Below are 22316 nucleotides of genomic sequence, written 5' to 3' on the forward strand. Positions count from 1 at the left end.
TTTTATTGTGGAAACACACCCTAAATATTACAAAATAAAAATAGAATTAAATGAAATAACTAAAACAGCGTTCCTGTTCAGGTCTTATGCAAGTATTTAGAAAGTCCTGATAACTCTCACAAAATGAATCAAAAAATGTGTTATGTTCTCATTTTATTGTTCTACTTTAACCATGATAATAGAAATATAAAACACATCTTGTAATTATAGATACTGTTTTTAGAAGCTTGAAGATACCACTTCCGTCTTTTGTCTTTAGTGTGAAAATATTCCATAAAGAAAAATGGGCTCTGTGTGTAAATTACAATACACCTTGTTTTCTGTTGCTATTGAGGTTTAGAAATGTTTCAAGATTTGACCATTTTACTGAGATAGCAAAGAAATAGACTTTTATCGCTGCATGTGTGGACAAATCGACATCAATATTTCAGATGAGGAGTTGCATGTGTACCTGATGTGAATATTTGATAGAACTACACCCAAAATGTGTCTACATTTGTCCATATTGACATTAGAAAGATGACTGCTGCTGAAACATGCAAGCACTGAAGTCTCCTACCCTCCGCTAGCTCATCTGTGCTGCTGCTGGTTACCTGACTTAGCTCTATTCAAACATGCAGTTCATCTATTATTATACTACTGCATTAGGTCCATCGTGTCGTTCTATATCATGTAAAAATAATAGTAATTAAAGCTGCAAGCAGCCATGAACAGGCCCTCGCACCCTTGTGCACGTTCAGGCTGCATTGGAAGCCCTTGTATGACTTGCATGTAGATTCTTCAGGCCTGGACATTTAGAATAGAATAGAATAGGATAGAATAGAATAGAATAAAATACTTTATTGTCAGTGTACCTGGGTACAGTGAGATTGAAAGCAGCATCACCTCTCCAGTGCAAGACAAATAAGAAACAATAGTGCAAACAATAAGAAATATAACAATATAAGAGATATAAATAATATAAAAATATATAAAAAAGGTTAAGGTGCTTTTGAATAATGAAGACCTGAGATTCTATTTACAGATGAAAGTATATACACATGTAGTGGAATATTGCACAGAGTCCGGGAGAAGTATTGCACTGTAAAAACAGTAACAAAGACATTCACATGTTCAGGGCGATGACAGGGCGATGGCGTTAGTGGATGACACCACCCACGACTCTCTATATCAAACCATTCAAAAGTTACGGCAGAAAGTAGGAACTATCAGATATCGACCAATCAGAAGAAGGGCTAATTCATGCCAATGAAGGTCAAGGACTCAAAACCGAGTCCGATGACACAACCCACGAGTCTTTATGTCAAACCATTCTGGCTTGCGTGCAAAATTTGGTGACTTTTGGGGCACGTTTAGGGGGGCAAAAAGGCCTGCATTCCGTCGGAAAAATAAAAATAAAAAATACGAGAAAAAAGATTTCCTACAGATACAATAGGGCCTTCGCACTGTAAGTGCTCGGTATCTAATAAGGACGACATACAGCGCAGTGATATCAGAGACCACAAATAATAGGCTAAACTTGCATTATTGAGCAGCAGCCTCTGTAAATGTTCTCTCAGTGCTTGTGTCCAGAACTGATTAAGAGGAGATGTTTTACTTTTACTGTATAGCAGCAAAATATGTAGCTGTAGCAGACAGACTTGATGTGTCCAAAATAACATAAATTATCTAGTTTATTATGAATTATTAAACTAAAATAGACTTAACTGCAGTTATAAAATTACACAGTTTCTACAGTTGCATTATTAGGCAACTTACTGTCACAGTCTGCTCATCACCTGTCTCTGCTCCACTCTACCTGATAGCCAGGCCAACTCTCCACACCTGAGACAGCCCTGGCTGCATTTAAGCTTACTCCTGTCTCTGCTTTAGTGCCAGGTTGTTCTTGTGTTATGCCTGACTTTCCAGCGGTTTTCCCTGGACTGGTCACCTGTCCCCGACCTGCGTGCCTCGTCCCTGCCCTGGATAGGACCTCAGCCTTCTGTCTTCAACCACGAGTTTCTCCTATTCCCTCCTGGTTACACACCTGCTCTGTGGCTAGACAGCTCACCACTGGACCTGTCTGCCAGCTAGATAATCCATCTGTTGTTGGCTTTGCCTTCAGTCAGCGACACCAGATGATCTTGCAGAAGATCACGCTGAGCCAAGACTTTTCACCCTGCCACTGTATAAACTGTTAAAGACTGCAGTGAATAATAAAGGTCTTTACCGACTGATATCCCGTCTGCCTGTGCTGCATTTGTGTCCTCACCATACCCATGACACTTACAATTTACTCCAACTTAGCTGGCCTCTAATGTCAGACAGAATGAAATATCTTTATGGGACTTATTTTCCACCTCCTAAATGTATCTTCTTTTTGAAAGCGGTGAGAACTTGGACGACCTTTCCATGATAACAATATTGATATGTTATCAGTACCGGTACCTGAGGTGAACAGCGATAACTTGTCACGTATTGCTCTCCGCAATGCATGGTGCAGGTTCAGAGTCACATCAATAGAATAATGTGCTACAGAGGGGAGGTGATATTTATTTATTCATTCTTTGAAGGCTTGGACTGGAGTAGCGCCCCTTCCAGCAGGTGAAGCCCTAAGGGACCATCTATATTAGTATTAAAAGACTGGGTGCTAACCTTGGCCCAAGGCTGTACTTACAGACTGTTCTCAGTGTTCTGTCCTTATTCTCTTAAAGCTTCTTTGAGTATTTAAAGTAACAACACTGATTCATTTAAGGACAGGCAGCAGGTAATGTTTACCTTGCGAGGGGTTCAGGAGAGGGGGAGGGATGGGGCACGTCAGGAGATCTGTGATCTGTAAATCTGTGATATTAAAAATGTGTTGCTTTACATGAATACATCTAGTTTTGAATTTAATCTGCATTTGTTCAAAAAACAAGACATTGTGCATTTTTTCCTTAACAAGCAGTATTTATGTAATCCCAGGCAATCTTTTCATTTACACACAAACAACAAGCAATGATCTTGTTGTATTTACCTTTCCTTTAACAATTTTAATCTATTGGGCAGATTGACCAACGTTTAGATGAAACATGCGTTATTTGTTTAAGTAGAACACCACAGTAAAACATATCTTGCTTGATCTACTTTAAAAAAATTAAGGCAACTTTTTCAAATGAGATTTTTATGTAGATCAAGAAATAAACTACTTAATTTTTAGTATGTACAAAATTAATTTGCAAGTAAAGTCAACTTAATTTCTGCAAGGAAATTCAACTTAATTTTGATAAATAAAGTAAACTGAACACAATTAAATTGACTGTAGCCTACTTGCAAAATGTATTATTTACATGCAAAAAATTAAGTAGTTTAAACAAAAACTAGTCTTTCTTGATCTACATAATAATCTCATGCAAAAAATTGAATAATTTTTTTAAGTAGATCAAGCACAATATTTGTATGAGTGTACGGTGGGTGGAGAGAACTGGTGAATGAGAGGGATGGAGAGATTCTCCGAGAGAGAGAGACAGAGAGAGAGAGCATAGTCGGGGATTAGAGCTCTGCTGCAGGTTGGACGGGATTAAGGTTGATTTATGGTTCCGCGTTACACCAACGCAGAGCCTACGCCGTACCCTACGTCGTAGGCCCTGCGTCGATTTACAGAGCGCAGGAGAGCGTCGCTCTGTGCGCGTCTCTCTGTGACCGGAGGGCTCCTTGACGCGCATCTGGCATTCGTCCCCGGAGTTACACTAGCTATATGGAAACATGTCCGACGTTCCCCAGGTCGTCAAAATCGGGATTTCATTGAAGATGCTCCCCAACAACACGGCGGTGTACTTCAAATCGGACGGGGCCCGGTTCGGACAAACCCGCACCATCAAACTGCTCACCGGGTCCAAGTACAAGATCGAGGTGGTCGTTAAACCCGGAGCTGTCCAGGCCACGTAGGTAGACCACGGATACTCTCATTTATCTATTCGCTTTCAATGAGGAACCTCTGAAAAGTAGGCTGAGTGTATTTAACGTTCTTTCCTGTTGTTGTGATGCAACGACAGGAAATACAGTGCCATTAGTCGGATTGTATTTTACTATGCTCTGTTTACAAAATGTTTGGAGATATTAGTTGTTTTTTTCCCCTCTCAAAATATTATATAAAATATTGTGTTTGTGTTTTTACCTTTAGCAAAAACACAAGGAGCAGTAAGAGCAGTATTTCTTGATGGTTAACTGTAGGACCAAAGATGAGACTAACGCATTGACCTTTGCAGATTTGCTGCAGAGGACAGGAACAGACTTTCGTGCTCCATTCGTGTGTTGTTGTAATTTAGGTCTTAAAACAACCTCTACATAACAATTTTATTTATTTTATAAAATTAAAATCCAGAAAGACATTTTATTTCTGCTACTATTATGTGGAAATGTGTGTCTTGAACTGGAGGGGCGCATTTTAAGGGCCATTCGTATAGGTTTATATTGACTTTTCGTACAGCACGTGAAGGCAGCATTAAACCTCTATTGGCTGCACGTCAAATCCTCAGATTAGGAATCCAGCCTTTACACGTCGTCACTGCTCTCTTGCGATTTGCTTACAATTTACGATTATGTAATAATGCAGTTGTACTGCCATCTGCAAACGAGGGATTGTATTAGATATGTGACTGTCACGCCTGTACGGCAGTCTGACGTAAATCTAGGCCACGGAGGGGGATGATGCACTACTGAAGTGAAGATGAGGGAATACAACACAGCTCAAGCTTCTTTTGATCAACTGGTTGTTGTACACATGCAGATGCATTTGCTTGTACCCATAAAATAAAATAAAAATAAACCTACCATGGTCACTGGAATATTTTGAAACTGAATAATGAAATAATAAATAATAAGTTACTGAAAAGTGACAAATGAAAATCAGACATTGCTTTTGAATAGAATAATAAAAAAAAAAGAAAAACAACTAATGAAGCAGGCCTTAACAAATTAGCCTGTACCCTGAAAGACTGAAAATAATTTGGTCACAGTGACATGTTTAACGGAGCTGTGTCCTCTATTGAGTACCATGGGTGTCTTCAGTCTTGCAATCAGTCAGTGTGACTGGTTAAAGGGTGAAAAAGTTATCACTTTGCCTTTGGATATCACGGTGTTCACCACACTGAACATGGACCAGAGAGCGCTAAAGAAAGAGCCGTCTGAGGGGATCAGAAACAAAATTCTAGACAGGCATGTTAAAGGTCAAGGCTAGAAGACCATCTCCAAGCAGGAAAGTTGAAGATAAGTTGACCAGATATATTATATGAATGGTAATCAAAGAGCCCAGATCAACTTTAAAAGAGGTTTGAGGTCAACTCCAAAGTCAAGGTTGCACCATCCATCCGTGTTTCAGTCAAAGTGGACTTAGTGGAAGACAACCGAGGAGGAAAGCAAATCCTGAAAAAATCCAACCTGGAATGTGTCAAAATGCATATTGACGAGCCACAAAGCTTGTGGAAGACTGTCCTTTGGATAGATGAGACAAAACTGGAGCTTTTTGCCAAATCACACCAGCCCTATATTCATGTTTCTCTGCTGCGTCTGGTACAGGGTGTCCTGAATCTGTGCAGGTACAATGAAATCCCAAGGCTCACAAGGAATTCTGGAGTGAAATGTGCTGCTCAGAATCAGAAAGTATAGTCAGTTGCAGGTCACGGGTCCTCCAACAGGATAATGACCCACAACACACAACAACAAACATCCAAGAATAACTCAGAACAAAACATCAGGACATCTGACGTGTCCTTCTGTGAGCTCTGATCTAAATCCTATTGAACATCTGTGGAAATATCTGAAACATGGACCCCGTCAAGCCTGAGGCAGCTGGAGCAGTTTGATTATGAGAAATAAGTCACAATATCTGCCTACAGGTGCAAAAGTCGTATTGGGATTTACAGAAATCCCGTGTTTGCAGTGATTGCCTCAGAAGGTTCTGCAACAAAATACTAATTGGGTCATTGCTCTCATTATTTTTGTCCAAACCAGTTTTTTCTCTTAAAAAAAAAATGATTTGGTTGAACCACCATTTGAAAGCCATGTCTGATTTTCATTGGTCATTCTTCATTAAATTATGTTTATGATTACTTCTGATATTTCAGTGACCATTTTTGTTTTTCCTTCTTTAATGGGAGGGTACCAACACATTTATCAGTGTCTTTCTGTCTGGAGAAGCAGTCTTGACTTTATTTTTGGAGGTGAATGCTGTTTGTTGAGCTAAGTGTGGTTTGTTGGGTGCCTGCCTGCAGGTCAATGAGTGTGGGTGCAGTGACCTTTCCCTTGGAGCAGCAATCTAAAGATCCTCAGTCTGCCGTCTACACCGGCCTGTATGATACAGAAGGAGTAGGACACACGAAGAGTGGAGAAAGGCAACCCGTTCAAATCAACATACAGGTACGGACACACTGTAACACACTACTGTTACCCTGTGCCAGGTGCACGGAAAAGTAAAGCATTTAGAAAATACTTTTATTGCCAGGAATTACCTCTATCATAACCGTAATAATCGTTTAGTTTAGTGGAAAACTTAATGATAGTGAAAAAGATTATGTTTTTCTGTAATTGTGAACTTTTGTTTGATCTGACCTTTTTTACCTGTCTAACTAAGCAACAGTGAACAACACTGCAGATGAGTTTAATTAAATAAAGGGTAGAAAAATATTTCAGGCAACGACAGTACTCTCACTTTGCCTTTGTAACATCAATTCATTTACTAATTCATACAGAAAGGACATAAATAGTAGGTTTACACTATTTTACAGTACCCAACAATAAGGTACTATTGATTTTTAATGGTAATGAAATATTTATTTTGTGTTACATTCTTTATAAAGTCCCAAAAAGATAGAAAAATTTAAATCAAGACCATTATTTGGAGTAAGAAATCAGAAGATAACAATCCCCTGAAAGGCCACTGTGTGTGTCATCTTCAGAGTTGGTACTGAGGCCTGGGGGTTTACATATCAGTTTATCCTGATACCAGTCCCATGCTGTTGTTGAATCAGTTGACTGTATACCTCACCATGTGGTCGAGACTAAACACGATAGGCATGACTTCAACATTATTTTCTTCCTCGCACTAAACAATAATTTCTTTAAGAAAAACCCCTATATTTAAAAAAATAACACAGCAATAAATGTGACAAACTGTTGTTTATTTGCTTCAAAAAATAAACACATTTTCACCAAAATTCAAAATGAATAAATGTTATATTTCAAATAAAACACATTTGTTTTTAAAAAGCAGCACAAAGATGGAGAGTTCAAGGTGCTTTAACAACGTTGTCCACAGTTACTCCAGTTACTCTCTAGCTTGGTCGCTGTCCTGTTTCCTCCTCCATGACTTGTTTCCGTCTCTGACACGACGTCTGGTGCAGCTCTGTGACCCAGTTTCATCACTGTTGACGTGTGACTCAGAGCAAGCTTATTGCAAATGATACACAGTTGTTGCAAGACATGACCAAGCAAGAATTTGAAGTTACTTTGGATAGTTTTTGCTGATAGCAGGGACAGAAGACCACAACAGCCGCACAACACTTACTAAAATACTCTTTAAATTGAAAATGAAACTGATATTTGAACATGAATAAAATCATTTGTGTGGCTGCAAATGAATGAAATAACATTTCAGGGCTGAAATTAAACATAAACAAAAGTGACATCTATAAATATGTCAGTCATCGATCAGCAACAAATATAAAGTAAATGTATCATGTCATGGATTGATTTAATTTTTGGATAACCAATCAACAAGTTTTGTGACCGTTACCCAATCCTAATATTGATTGGTTTATCCTTAAAGTACGTTTTTCAAAAATCCGAGTTTCTCAGCTAAAATGCTTACTTCTTGATAATTTACTTCCCTCAGATTGTTTTAAATGTAGAATCCTGTGTGGCAATGGGGTCTGTTATCAACCCAGAAACCAGCTACACTTACACCATCACTAGTTTATCAGGGTCAGGAGGTTCTGCTTTATGCTCGTACATGACACCTGTCATTTGTCAGCTGACATTATTAACAGTATTATGTTCTTATAAATACTCTTTCTCATACCCTTCTCGCCCACCATGTCCCTGACAGGAGACCTGATCTATATTTATGATATTCTTACAGTAGTTTACATGTGATGCTGCTGAACACAACAGCATATAAATGTGTTCAACCAGTCATTTAGAGCTGTAACATGACGTATATGCACGGACGGAGGATTAACAGTGTAGGAAAATCATACATATAAAGGCAGTAAATCAAATCAAAGTGCAGATGGAAACCCGATTAAAAAATAAAAGCATAAATGAAGCACACTAAGGCAATAAACATAACAAAACCAAGACTTGGCTAACCAAAACAGTATATCTCCATAAAGTATGACAAAAAAACTGACAGATCATGACAGAGAGATTATTGATCTGTAAACGTGAAATGTGTTAGCAATTAAAAATATAAATGCAATATTCCCCATCTCATCCTTCTATCGCAGTCTTTGGGTTGAGATTTTGATTTATGTTATTCTTGCTCTGATTTGTGTTTTTCTCTTAATTAAATTGCCCAACATCTGCTTCTTGTTATCCCTTGTGAGTGTCTGTCACCCCTTCCTTCATGGTCTCCTGCATCCGTGTCCACCCACTGACACTTTCAATCACTCTGTGTGTGTTTCTGAAATCTTCACTCCATCATTTGTGGGGCAAAGGCTGAATGTCAGTCTCAGCAGATGTGTTCACGTTACCATGGTTACAATCGTGCCAGTGTTTCCATGGATACTTTATTTATTTTTTCCCCCCTGCAACCTCATAAGTACATGTGTTTCCAAGGATACAGTTTCACAGGAGTGGCTGGGTGATGGATGTCTCAGCTGTTAGAGCTTGTCATTAAAGTGACTGATTCAGACTATTTAAGCTTGGCAGTTTCCTCTTCACATCAGCAAACAGTTAAAATGTCTATGACTAATCGTTACTAATGTGAAACACCCCAAATGCATCCGATATGACATGCGCACTGTCTGTGATTAAGCATCGGCCTCGAATTCGGTTCCCAGAGTTCACTGAGCAAAAATAGTAGCAGCTCGCAGCACTGCACAGATGCTTGGAGGAAGGGAATGTTGCAGTATCTGATCTGAAAACATCTGATGTAAAAGAATTTAAATTCATATGAAGGTGGTTTTAAAAAAAAAATCATATAAACTGCAGTCTGTGCCTACATACTCCGTGTTTCTGTGAGTGTCTGTGTGAGTGCACCCCCTCCGTGTAGTCGCACCCTGCAGCCTGTGGTGTGTCTCTTTGCATATTTGTGTGTGTGTCCATCTGTCGTCTTAGCTTTACCTTCACATTCTTTTACACATAGGTTCAAATCTGGGTTGACATGAGTTTCTGAGGGTGTGTGTGTGTGTGTGTGTGTGTTCCCATCTGTTCACACTTTATATTTTATCATCCTTTCTTCATGCCAGGTCATTGAAACATGCTCTATTTACATGTTCATGTGTGCACAACTGCACGTGGGTTTCTGCTCTCAGTTCACAGAGGCAGGAATGTTCGAGACGGTGTGGCAAGTGAAGTACTACAACTACAATAAGAGGGACCACTGCCAGTGGGGGAACAGCTTCAACAGCATCGAGTATGAATGCAAACCCAACGACACGCGTACGCTCATGTGGGTCAACAAGGAGATGTTTATCTGATGGCCGTGGATGGACAAGTCAATATGATTTAACTTTTCTCCGTCCACTCTTTGAAAAGAAAACACACACTTTTCCACTTCTGTGCTGTAAAAGATGGCATCTGTTCCTCTGTCAGTGTGCTACAAGTGCAGTGATGTTGTGAATCTTTACGTGGGGTTTTGTGTGTTTACAGTGTTAATCATACAAATTTAACCTGTTGGGATAATTATGTGTTTGAAGAATTTGGAATATTTGAGATTAGGAGATAAATATCTTCTTTTCCCTCAGGGTCTGGTAATCTTCAAGTGTGGTTAGACTTGTGCGTATATACTGTAGCTGTGTAAAAATGCCTGGGTTTACATTAACTGTGGTACCAATGTGGCTTGTCTACATGTATATATTTTGAGAGTGTGTCTAGATGCAGGAATATTTATTTCAAAGTCTTTTTTGTACATTTTGTGTCACTTCTGAGAATAAGATAAAGCAAAATGTACCATGTTAAAATTTACCAAAACCAGTAGAATGAAGAATTTTCCATTTTTTATTCTAAACACTGTCTTTGAGGTTTAAATCAAACTGTCGATGAGTAAGGTATTTTCCATATGGTCTTCTTTAGTGACTTGCCATGCCATCTTAAGGTGCTAATAATTAAAAATGTTGGGTTAAAAGATCAGGGCTAAATATCATCTATAATTTTATAATTTTTAACTATAATATAATTTTGCAGTGACATTGGGGCGAAGCTTTTCCAAATCAGTGCCTCTAAAGCATTCAATTATCTAAAATGTTATTGTCAAGTTTTCAACCACCACGCACACCTTTAATGATGAAGGGAAAAAAAAAAAGATTTTGGAATGAAATCCTTTTTTGTTTTATTATTTTGTGGTAATATTTTGAACATTGTCAGTGGTTGTGGTAGGAAGTGGGGATTTGTGCCCCCGTCTACAACATGTTTGTCCTCTCTGCCTCCTCTGAAGGACCTATGTATGTCTGTGTTTGATGAGAAGAAATCACTAATGTGAAACATCCCTCAGCTTTAATTGTTGATGACATAGCCAATGACTGTTTTTTCTAATTTTTGTGATGAATTGTTAATTTATTTAAGTTCCTTTCTATTCTCTATTATTTCATTTGGATAAATTGTTCTTTAAAGTTCAATAAATAAAAAAAAACTATTTTTCTACAGATATTTTAAACCTTTGTAAATTGTGTACATTTTGATAGTACAAAAAAAATACATTGATTTACACCCTGAATTGACCTATGCAAGAATAGAAAGCAACATAAATGACATTGAAATATATAGTTATAGCTATAACATTTTCAATTAAAACGGACATTCCTTTTTTGAAAGTCTTATTTGTTGAATATGTTGTTATTAAAATAAAAAAATGTTTTTTTCCGTGGCAGTAGTCCGTTTTTCATTCTTATATTTGCAATATTACCCTAAAAAGTTACACATTTTTATTTGTCCTTTGTTTTTGTTTCTTTCTGAAAACTTGATCATTTGGGAAAAAAGAACAATCAGGATTTGTATTTTATATGTGAATCAATGAGATGCTGTTTATAGTAATTCAATAAAAATCAATCACCATCAGTAGTAGCCTATAGGATAAATACTATTTTTTATATATATAAAATTTAGCAATATTAAAATAATAAAAGGCTTGCAATATTTTAGTTGATTTGTAATGAATCCAGAATTTATGACATTTTTGTTTTTTTTAATTGCATTACAGAAAATAAAGAACTTTATCACAATATTCTAATTTTCTGAGACAGGCCTGTATATGTATATGAGCCTATAGGAGATATATATATATATATATATATATATATATATATATATATATATAGAGAGAGAGAGAGAGAGAGAGAGAGAGAGAGAGAGAGAGAGAGAGAGAGAGAGAGAGAGAGAGAGAGAGAGAGAGAGAGAGATAGATCAGAAGCACCTCTGTGTTTCCAGCGTGGTTTGTATTAGGGAACACTGGACATCCATCGGGGTGGCCCGACCATGACCATGAGGTTGACATCTCCCTGCAATTACCACTCTCAGACCACAAGAGGGAGCCCGCACTCAAACGTGCTCGCTTGTCGGAGCGTTATTTACCATTAGTTCCCGGATGTAGGGTCCTGGCGCACCCTCCCCGCCCCCAGTCTCCTCGCGTCTCCGCCCCTCCGGCGCCGCCCGCCTGTCAAAGCGAGCCTCCCCCCCCGCCAGCTGTCCCCGCCCCGCTGTAGTCCCGCTCCCTCCGCCACTGCAGTGCAAGCCTCGCAGCGGAGAGAGTCTGAAGCTGGGGGTTTCTGCCAGGACCGGACCAACACCAGCACCGCCACCGACACATCCGCGTTATTATCACACCCCTCCACACAGCTCGGCGGCCCGCTGCTGTTGCACCTCTTCCGTTCACGTCGCCTGGATTTCATCATCCGACCCGCACGATGGTGAGTAAGCGCGCCTGGCCGCCGCGGCTCGTCCCGCTGTAAACACAGCAGCGGCAGGCAGGCCCGGCCGGGCCGACACGGTGGAACCAAGGGGGCATTTTGACAGCTTGTTTTTTACAACGGTGGCTGTTTCGTGTCGAGCTGACGGTCGACGGCCGTCGAGCCGAGGTTTGGGGAGGGAGGAAGCGCTTTTCTCCCCCGCCTTGGCTCCGGCGCAGCAGCCTGCAGCCTGTGGCCCAGATATGCCTCACACTCGCTTAAGGCTGATTCATGGTCCCGCGTTAGCCCGACGCAGAGCCTACGGCGTACGGTGCGCGTCGCCGCGTACCCTACGCCGTAGGCTCTGCGTCGATTCAACGCGGGACCATATTTCAGCCGTTACAGCCCTCGCTTCTATTAGGAACAAAGCCCGTGCAAACTAGTTTTAGCGACAGAAATACACGCTTACTGGAGCTTGTGTTTTAATTGTGGCATATTTTACACACCAGGCAGGGATATGTAATGACTGCTCATGTTACGTCTCTGCCTCTCAATCGCTCCGCATAATACGTGTTACGACATTTATTTATATATTTAGGTGGCATTAGACGGTGTTGGCGGCTGCAACATTATTTCGTTTGAATCGATTAGCTTCAATGAAGGAAATCGAGGTTATGTTTGTGTATTGCGGCTGTGTAGTGGGCTGCCATAGCAGGCCATAGGATTGCCACACACACACACACACACACACACGCACACATGCACATACTCTTGCGTGCTCTGTTACGAGCTGCCATCCCTCGAGCTGCCAATAGGCAAGGCCATTTTTCTGTATAAACACGTTTTTAAACCGTAATCAAATAGATGAGCACAAGAACGACCAGACCATAATGATAGGAAATGGATAGTGGTCATAATGGACAGATATTAGATTGTTCAATCACCTTTGGTCTTTAAGTGGATGTGTGGGATGTGAGCAATGATTGGTCAGCAGATCTAATCAATTCCCACAAGTGGTCAGGACCTGACCATAGAGAAGGATCCAGGCCTGGATCCATATCCATGTTCAACGCCATGGGTAATTTTAGGTTTTATCCTCTTGTCAGGAAGCAATTGCGATGCAAGGACAGGTAGGCTTGATGCTGAAAAATTTGGGTCTCAGGCCCTTGCAATCCAATTGTGTACAAAAGTCCACCACACGCACTTTAATCCAATTTTATGAGCAAATTTTGGTTGACTTCTGCATTGCACCCAATGAATTGCTACTGCCAAGTGTATATGATCTGCAGTCTAGAGATCTCTGGCATCCGTCAAAGCAGTTCTGATTAGGCCTGCGTAATATTAGGAAAACCTGCAACATGCTATATCGTAGTTGAATATTGGGAAGGTGATATAACTTGTGAAATCCAAACAAATATTACGTTTTTGGAGTCAATGTCTGTTTTGCTGCTTAAATTGAACCCTGACTTTTTTCCTTTTATTGCCTCCGTCACAATGCTCCACAACACGCCATATAAGTCAGCATCTAAATTTGCATCTCAGACGGTGAGGTTGACATTTAGAGTGTAAAAGCATGGCATTTGGGAAATATTAGACCACCATTTACTGTGATTTTGTGTTATATTGATATTATATGTGTTCATACTGCAATGACAATAAATTATCAATATATTATATTATAGACTGATTTATATTAATTTCTAATGTGTGAGCAGGAAAATTGACACATTTCATACACATTTCATACCTATCACGAGGCTGTTGCCAGAGGCTTACCCCCATCAGTACAGTACATGAAAAATTTTACATTTGGAAGGAAAATGGGAAGCAATTATTTGGTTATTCACAACCTGTGGTTGAGCACAGTTGCCAAAAAGCTTGACTTGAGGAGGAGAAATGGCTAATTATTTTTGATAGGAGAGAAGTCCCTGCAGGGACAGAGAATGAGATGCTAATAGCTGTGTAGTTTTGCAGCATGGGACCTTTGCATATTTTTTTTTTTAAACGTTGGTTTTGAAACTTTATGTTGGGGTATAGCATCTTCACGCTGCTCCTGACGCAGCACACTCAGCAAAAATTTGCATGCCCACTCGGGTGTTGTTTTTCTGTCTGTGCAAGCTGGAGATAATAGATAACTCCCACTTTTGCAGAGTCAGTTGACCCAGGATTCATTGCCAATTTTGACCTTTTTCTTTGAATATAAATTCTTATTTTTTTCTTTTTTTTTTCTTTATTTCCTTGCGATATAAAAGATGTTAAATTTAAGATGAAAATGAGATGATCGCATTTGCAGCAGTAACATACTTGAAGTATAGTATAACCTTTTTCATATTTTAGATTCAAAAGCTTTTATTGAACTAGTTATGCCAGTTTAACAAGAAAAACGCAGACTAGAGAAAAACGTATAAAATGAAATAACTAAAGTCTAAACCCAATTTGTATTTCCTGGGTTGATGAAAGAATTGTTCATTGCTTGCTGAATTGTTTTTTCTTTTTTTTTTAATAGTTGGCTGCCAAAGTTAGAAAAGCCAGGCACAAATTTCTTTCAATAGTTAGGTTTTTTGAATGAGCGTTATTGTCGTAACACTCGGTATCTCGTCCTGCGAAACTTCTCCTCAAAACAGACAACCTCATCGTTGAAGAGGATGGACACAAACAACTTTAGTCTTTGACAAATTATTGCATTTGCTTGTACAGCTGTTGAGAAAATGGTCAGAAGATGAATGCAGCATATGATTATTCAGAGACAAAGCCCTTATGTAATCCATAATGATTAAGTAGTGTTATAGCACAGCTACATAATATTAATGAGGACAAAAACAGCTGGAAACTAGATTTTGATTGCTTTTGATTGAACGGCTATGTCACATCCAGCGTTTTATCACAGATGGCGATCCATCAATGGCTGATCCAAAGCCTGATTTGTCATTATCTGTCAAATCAGCAGCATTGTAATACAGATTCTCTTCATTGAGGTGAAAGCCTCCCCTCCGCAGAACCTCTTCATTACCTGATGTGCACTTCCAAATATGCATTATAATGTTTTATAATGCATCAACGCAACGCAGGGCTGTGATTGGTCTGCTATGCCACATCATTTCTGGTACTTCACTTTTCTGCTTTGTCCCTAATTCAAAGGGCGTACAGACAAACTCCTTGCATGGCATCTCTTTCATTTACAATATAAGATTTACAATAAAAGCATTTGCACTTCGAAATTCAACAAGGCCTTCTCTCATAAAAAATGGAAAGTAAACACTCAGCCAAACGAGTTTCACCTGAATTCACGAAAGGTCCTCCGAAACTTGACATCCCCATAGCATTTTGGTGATGAATTTTTGCAGCACTTTATCGCACATATACCTCAATGAAGAACATCAAAATATAAATGGAGGCCGTCAAGGCATAATTTCCTCGGCACTGAGTTGGAGAAGTATAAATCAGGCTTAATGCAACACATGTTTGGCGACGTTGGTCATGGCGCAGACAAGAGACTTCTGAAGACCTCAGAAAATGAGATATTGATGCTAATCAGGAGGAAAAGTCTAGAGTCCACCAATACACAGTCAGACAGGCAAAAAACTAAAATGTATAATAATCTGAGAGGTCAAAGAGGAACAAAGGTTGACAGTGACCCAATTTAAAATCTGTCACATTGGCAAATGTGATTGTTCACCATTTTCGCCTCAAACTTGTACCATTCAGAAGTGTGTCATTTTTGTCAGGAAATAAATCAGCGTGTCATTGTGTTCTCAGTGTTTATAATAAGGGGAAGTGAAAACCTGATCATGATGATTTATTCTGAAATTAAAAAAATTGTAAAGAGATCACAAACTCATAAATGATTGCGTCATGGTCTCAATTCTTCATCAATGCAAAAACAAAAGAAAAAAAGATCTTAAGTATCCATTATATTGGTATTGACTAAAGAAAAAGGAGGATTGGTTTGGCTTTAATCTAGGTACAAACACAGTTGTCATAAGAAAAAAAATATTTTATATAATAGTGCCTACAGTAATGTGTAGTTTGCATTCTGTGCGCTCACTTGCCCTCCCGGAAGTACCTGATTTTTACTGAATGAACTCTTTAACAAACCTGTATGACTACCTTTTTGGTATAAACACCTCTTAGTTGTATAACAATTAAGAAGTTATGCAAATGGATGGCATGTTAGGAACTGAGGACATGACAGTCCTACATACAGAGCGTCAACTTATGGCACATCAAAGTGTATTCTTTTCAGCTCCAAGGGGAGATTGGGGGCTGGGCATGTAGTGGAGTGATCTGATGCTAAAGGGACCATATGCTGCCTAGCAATCAAGCGCCACCCACATACGGATCTAGCTGTAGCTAATGTAAAAGAGATAAAAGCCACAACCAACCACCAGCACAAGTGATGATCAACATGATGTGATCCACACTGCACTTCCAGCCGGCCCACTCAATCTGTTTCCTCCTCACTCGTATCTCTGCAATCAATCTTCAGCTTGCATTGGAGCCAGCAGTCACCATCTCAGGCCAAATTCTAGTTAGTTTTATCAGTAAATATCTGAATAATTCAACTAGCATTCAAATAGCATGTTAACAGTAGATTTCCTTTTTTAATGGCAAGCTACAATTTAAAAAAAAAAAAAAAAAAAAAAAAAAAAAAAAAACACACACACAACACCTCAGGCTTTGTTTTAGTATTTATGGGATCTGGCCCTCTGCATGATTAACCTCTTGAAACAATATCAGTGGTAGTAACAGAACACACAACATGATAGTATTAACTGATAATTAAACCCCAAAGCATCTTATTTGGATTAAAATCATTAGTCATAACTTCAAACTTTATCTACTGTTGCTGATTTGAACTGATGACAGTTTATACAGAAAATATACAGACTGTACATAGAAAAACTTTCATTTATTGTGGAGGAATGTCCACTCTGCCTCCATCAACGTGGATGAACAACATCACCAACTCTCCAACAGTGTCATATTCCGACTTCTGCAATTACCCTATTGAATTTCCAGGTGGTGTTTTTAGACACTATCCTTCCAGAGAAGCATCATTCCTCCATCTTTCCATGCTATCCTTCCAATAAAGGTGGCACAATTTAAATCTCTGGTTTAAAAATAAGAAATAAAGGGTAGAGATTGATTTGCGACTAATGAATAGTTAAATCTTAGTAATTCAGGTGAGGTAGTCAAAGAAGAAAATTCACCGTCTTCCTTTTTCAGGAAGAGCCCCCGTGATTCAGTAGCTACTACTACTAGAGATGCACCGATCAGGATTTTGAGGGCAGATCAACAATAACCGATCTCCAAAATCAGTATCTGCCGATACCGATATTGCCGATCACCGATCACAGCGTGAAATCCATAAATTTGTCAATAGTGTTGTCTCATGTACTCAACACTGAAATTGTATTATTAGGTATAAAAATTAGGAGATGAGAAAGTGTTTTATTTCAGGCTGAGGCAATATGCAATATTTCACACTCTAGAGACTCTTACAGACGATTTAGACCCGGCTTACAAAGAGTAAGTGTAGCTTACTAGCTTAAGCTTCCTGTGGTAATAATTATTTTCATGTGCTCCAACACAGACAACAGCAGGCATGTCACTCTCTAAAAGTTGTAAACTATAAACCTTATTTTTCCTGTGGAGAGAGGAATTCAATCTTGAAATAAAAATTAATTATGAATTATTAAGCTTTGTGAAAGCTTTAGCGATAGCATCTGCCACGTGTGAGGAAAATCTTGTGAGTGAAGCTCAACTCTTCACACTAGAACTCCAAATGTCACTTGTGAAGCCGACTGACACGACTGTCGTCCTGCGTAAGGGTTTGGACTGTATATAGTTTGTTATAACTCCGGCAGGCATTCATCAGTGAAATATTTACGACGCGGCAGCGCGTACCGGTATCCAAGCAGCTAACGAAGCGTTTAAACCCGATGTCTTCTACAACAGAAAGCGGCTGATGAGCAAAGCATATGAATTCATTACCTTACGATGTAGTTCTTTATTTTTCTTGCTGTCGTTTATAGGTCTCTGTTACGTTCAGCGGAGTTAGCGGCGTTGCTCCTGTTTCACTGCCTTAGCGGTAGCCAACTTTGGCAATTCAATATACTCCTTTGTGGGGAAAAACGTTCAAATATCTTATCACCTTCGTTGTGTTGAAATTCTTTTGTAACATTCCTCCTTGGGGTATCTCCTTTGGACACACCTTGCTAACTGCAAATTTGTTGTCCTATTCAGACATTGTAAAACTCCCGTAACAGCGATGCCATTTTCAGTGTTGATGCTTTGTAGAGACTGTCACGCCCCCTTAGGAGACCTCTGTCTGAGATGTGGGAACGCACGTGCGGACGGCGGTTTGTGTTGTAAACGTCATCTGATCGGCACGCTTTGAACTATTATTTTCCGATCAAAACCGATAGGGGCATTATCGGGTCGATGCCGATCGATCGGTACATCTCTTACTACTACTGTCATTTAGCAGATGCTTTTATCCAAAGCGACTTACATTTGAGAGAACAAACACACCAGCACAGCAACAATTTTAAATTGGGATAGTATTCATTAGCACTCTGTGTTCGAGTACTCCAATTAGAGCATAGCCATTAATTGAAGAAGCACTACATTCTCGTCAGCTATGATACATACTTTACACAAAAAAAACAGTTAGGTCTTCTCTGTTCATCACCAGCTGGTGCCATGATATGAAGGGGGAAGCTAGTTGAAGTCAGCTAATTAATGAGCTACTGTATATCCTCTGCTTATATAACAAGACTACTGTGTTTATTTCACCCATGCATGCATTCATGCATGCATGCATACATTTTAAGACTGTCAACTTAACTTGCACAAACAACGATGAGTGGTGCTCCAGTGGATGTGCATTCACATTGGAGGTATTACTATTGCAGCCACTCTTTAAAAATACATTAATCCGGTTGGATGGCTTTCCTCTTCCAAACTATGTCTCTTTGGGTAATTGTTGATAACTGAAACATTGTCATATTGCTGACTTTTTCTTAGTCAGGAGAAAAGTGCTGGTGGTTCCCTTCCCTTGGCCACCATGGTGGGATGGGTTGTGTGCCTCTATACCGTGAAAAACTTAAAGGAATCGGAGAACTCATTAATTTGATGAGACATGGATAGCTCATACTGAAGAAACGGTATGATTATTATCTTTTTTTTTTTAAAGTGGGTTGAAACTGCAACTGCAACTTTTTCAAATCGCAATATACTGTGATACCAGTACCTAGCTCGTACCTCATCCATCCATCTTACCATGGGTAGTTCTTAGTATCTGTATGACAATAAATCTTATGAGTAGTCAGCACTATGTGAAATATTGTGTTGTATGAAACTCCTGATTGGGTTTTGCTGTAATTTTCTATCAGAACATGCATGAAATGGAGACTTGTGCTCTGTGCTGCCATTATTCTGCCCTGAATGCTTGTTCTCGTGTAAATGCTGTATAGTTTTATCACCACTGGGTTAATTCATAAGAAGATTTATGCATTGTTAGTTTACATAGAATTATGAGGCCTTTAAACCCTTTGTAGACGAGCCCAATCCAGGGATAGAAATGGCTGAAAGGATTAGCTCTGCTGGAGTACCTTCAGGAAGCCCAGATTTTGGTAATTATTTTCATATTTGCCCTTGACTTCTGAATCTGGTTTAGATCCTTGACACACACACACACACATCCACACAAAGAGCAGACCTATTGATATGTAAAACAAGTATAAATGGAAGCTAGCCAACCCCGGCAACGTTCTGAAACAAAATTAAAAAGTGAACTTTGAATAACAGGGTAACTACCCAAATGTCTGCACAAAGAGTCAGGCGAGCGTTATCTTGCAGGACATTTTCTTTGTTTTAACATTTTAACTGTTTAATGCATCTGCTTCTTGGTCTGGGTTCTGCTTACTGAAGTTGGCTAAAACATGTAAGAGGGAAATCTATTTCTAGACCAGTCTACAGCTCAGCTCTGTGCTGTGACTCTGGAGAGTTGAATATGTTTCTCATAAAGCTCTGCTGTATGGTAAGTTGGATACTCGCAGACACATTTGTGTGGAGGAGGGGTGCAGTTTGAATAAATTGACTTGTGCATGTATCTAGACGTTCTTTTCTGACAAAAAAAATAATGCCAGTTGCGTTTCATAGAAAAGCAATGACAGCACGCCAAGTCACAAACAGATGTATAAAAAAGATTTTTTGTGCATGTACACACACCTGCACTAGTGACCCTTGTCTTCAGGTGACCTTTCTACAATTTATTGTAATAAGTGGTCATTTTTATGCCCCACAAACCATGTTGCCATTACTAATAGAATAGTACAACATTTAAATATCGCACAGAAAAACCCGTAGCAGAAATGACTGAGAATTCGAACAAACTGTCAAATTTCACAAAACCTTTTTACCCTTCCATTAGATGGTTTTTCAGACGTGTCGATAGTCCAGATAAGAATAAAAGTGTTATGGAAACCCTTGTTTTGCATTTGCTTGTTTTCCGGCATCACAGGATGTGACATAGTTGGTCAATCCAACGCCGTCAATATCTGTTATCAGCTGTTTTTGCCCCCATTACATGGTGTAGTTGTGCTATACAGTAATACTACTTAATCATTATGCATCACAGCATTACATGACAGTTTTGTCTTTGAATAATCATTTAGTGATCGTCTGCTACAGTCATCTTCTGTTAACCACTTTCGCAACCGCAGTAGCGGCAATCACAATTATTTATGCAAAACTAAAGATGTTTTTTTTTCATATTCTTCAAAATATTTTTTTTTTTTCAGTTTGATTTGAAAATAAGTCTCGCTGGACAAGATGCAGATGGACGGGGAGATAACTAGGAGATGTGTTCATACAAGGAAAAACAACATTCAATTGAAACACTGACCCCCCCCACCACAGTGTTACCTTCGTCGCAATTTCAGATTCGGTGCTTTTGTTTTGCAAAAAAGTGTAATGGAAATCCTCCTACTTATTCTCAGACTGTCAGTTTATATGTCCCCTTCCTCACTCTCCATTTATCTGTCCTTTTTGAAACAAGGTCTAAGAATCCAATTTGTAACTTGTACATCTGCTGTTGGCACATCTTATATCATCCTCAATTCACAGCATTAACTTCTTAGGAGATACTTGATAATTTCAAGCCACTCATCAACATTTTGCTCGTTTTCAGTTGTCATTATCTTCCAATAATACAACAAGTACAACTGCCCATTTATAATTGTACCCATAAAATGAACCGCCCAGAATGACTTGTGTCCAGTGACATATTCCTCACAATTGTCATTGATACAGCTCATTACATTGTTCACAAATCTCATGCAAATTTTTGCCTCAACCTAAAATGCATTTATTCCCTAAATTTCAATAGCCCAACATGTCCAGCTTTGAACGGAGAATTGGCAAAGGGTAGAATAGTTTCATGTTGGTTTGTTTTTTACGGTAACTGGAAAGGTTTTCCTGCTTTTATTTACAGGCCCTTGTATGTTAATGAGACTTCAATAGTGTTCTTACTCAGGACACTGACAAATCTTGAATCAATTTTTAAATTAACTGCATAAATTAGTTTTTATTTAAAAAGGAACCAAAACGAAAAAATACTGGAAATGTTAAATTCACTAGTTACTTTACAATTGTGGGTCAAACATTGCCAAATTGTGCAAATGGCACTGAAGTGGCAGGCATGTCCTGCTGCAATGCAGCTGAGCTGTTGGCACAGTGACGATGGAGAGACAGTCAGTCCTGCTATTATAAGCTGTTGCAGTGGTGTCAGGTGAAAAATAATGATTGTTTTGTGGGCGATCATCAGGTCTCCATCAGAGTGGGCAGTCAGTCAACTGTGTGCCCAGTGACAACAGTTAACCCTGTAACTTTGCTGCTGTGATATACACAGAGCCACAAGTTAAGCATGCATCAAAGACATAAAATGTTAAAAATTAAAGTCACGTAAAGAGAAGTTCTAAGGTTTCTTATTGCTTACCTAATATATATATTTTTAATGTCACTAGGTTTGTTCATTTTAGAGACAAGGAGACAAAAGCGCTGAAGAGTCCTCCAAATCTGCAGCCGCGTACTGTCCTCTTCAGTCTTTCACGTTATGAGTTCTGCTGGTCTATAATTAGCTGGCTTTCTGGGTTGGCCTCACCGCTGCTACTGAACCAGCCACTTTGCAAGACTCTTCATTATGCGTTTTGTGTGCTGTGGTCTAATTGATTTTGAATGAAGCATGCATTA

At 39.1% G+C, this 22316-nt stretch overlaps 2 protein-coding genes across 2 annotated transcripts in view; both read left to right on the top strand.

The window, feature by feature from the left end:
• The first annotated feature begins 3620 nt into the window (after nucleotides 1-3620).
• On the top strand, nucleotides 3621-10968 carry cnrip1b (cannabinoid receptor interacting protein 1b). Its single transcript, XM_061744907.1, has 3 exons — nucleotides 3621-3902; nucleotides 6231-6375; nucleotides 9492-10968. The coding sequence occupies exons 1-3, from the start codon at nucleotides 3724-3726 to the stop codon at nucleotides 9654-9656; spliced, it is 489 nt and encodes a 162-aa protein (XP_061600891.1). The 5' UTR covers nucleotides 3621-3723; the 3' UTR covers nucleotides 9657-10968.
• Nucleotides 10969-11882: 914 nt separating this feature from the next.
• The window catches only part of LOC133463362 (calcineurin subunit B type 1), a 33211-nt gene continuing 22777 nt past the window's right edge, over nucleotides 11883-22316 (top strand). Inside the window, exon 1 of the mRNA XM_061744865.1 lies at nucleotides 11883-12080. Within this exon, the coding sequence (XP_061600849.1) occupies nucleotides 12078-12080 (3 nt within the window). The 5' untranslated portion in view covers nucleotides 11883-12077. The remainder of the gene's footprint in view (nucleotides 12081-22316) is intronic.

This window comes from Cololabis saira, chromosome 17 (assembly GCF_033807715.1).
Source record: "Cololabis saira isolate AMF1-May2022 chromosome 17, fColSai1.1, whole genome shotgun sequence".
NCBI lineage: Eukaryota > Metazoa > Chordata > Actinopteri > Beloniformes > Belonidae > Cololabis > Cololabis saira.

Bases quoted from the DNA above. Each gene is read 5' to 3' on its own strand.
- cnrip1b (XM_061744907.1), top strand. From the start codon at position 3,724: ATGTCCGACGTTCCCCAGGTCGTCAAAATCGGGATTTCATTGAAGATG. The intron at 3,903-6,230 runs GTAGGTAGACCA...GCCTGCCTGCAG, and splicing joins CCCGGAGCTGTCCAGGCCAC to GTCAATGAGTGTGGGTGCAG. The intron at 6,376-9,491 runs GTACGGACACAC...TTCTGCTCTCAG, and splicing joins CCGTTCAAATCAACATACAG to TTCACAGAGGCAGGAATGTT.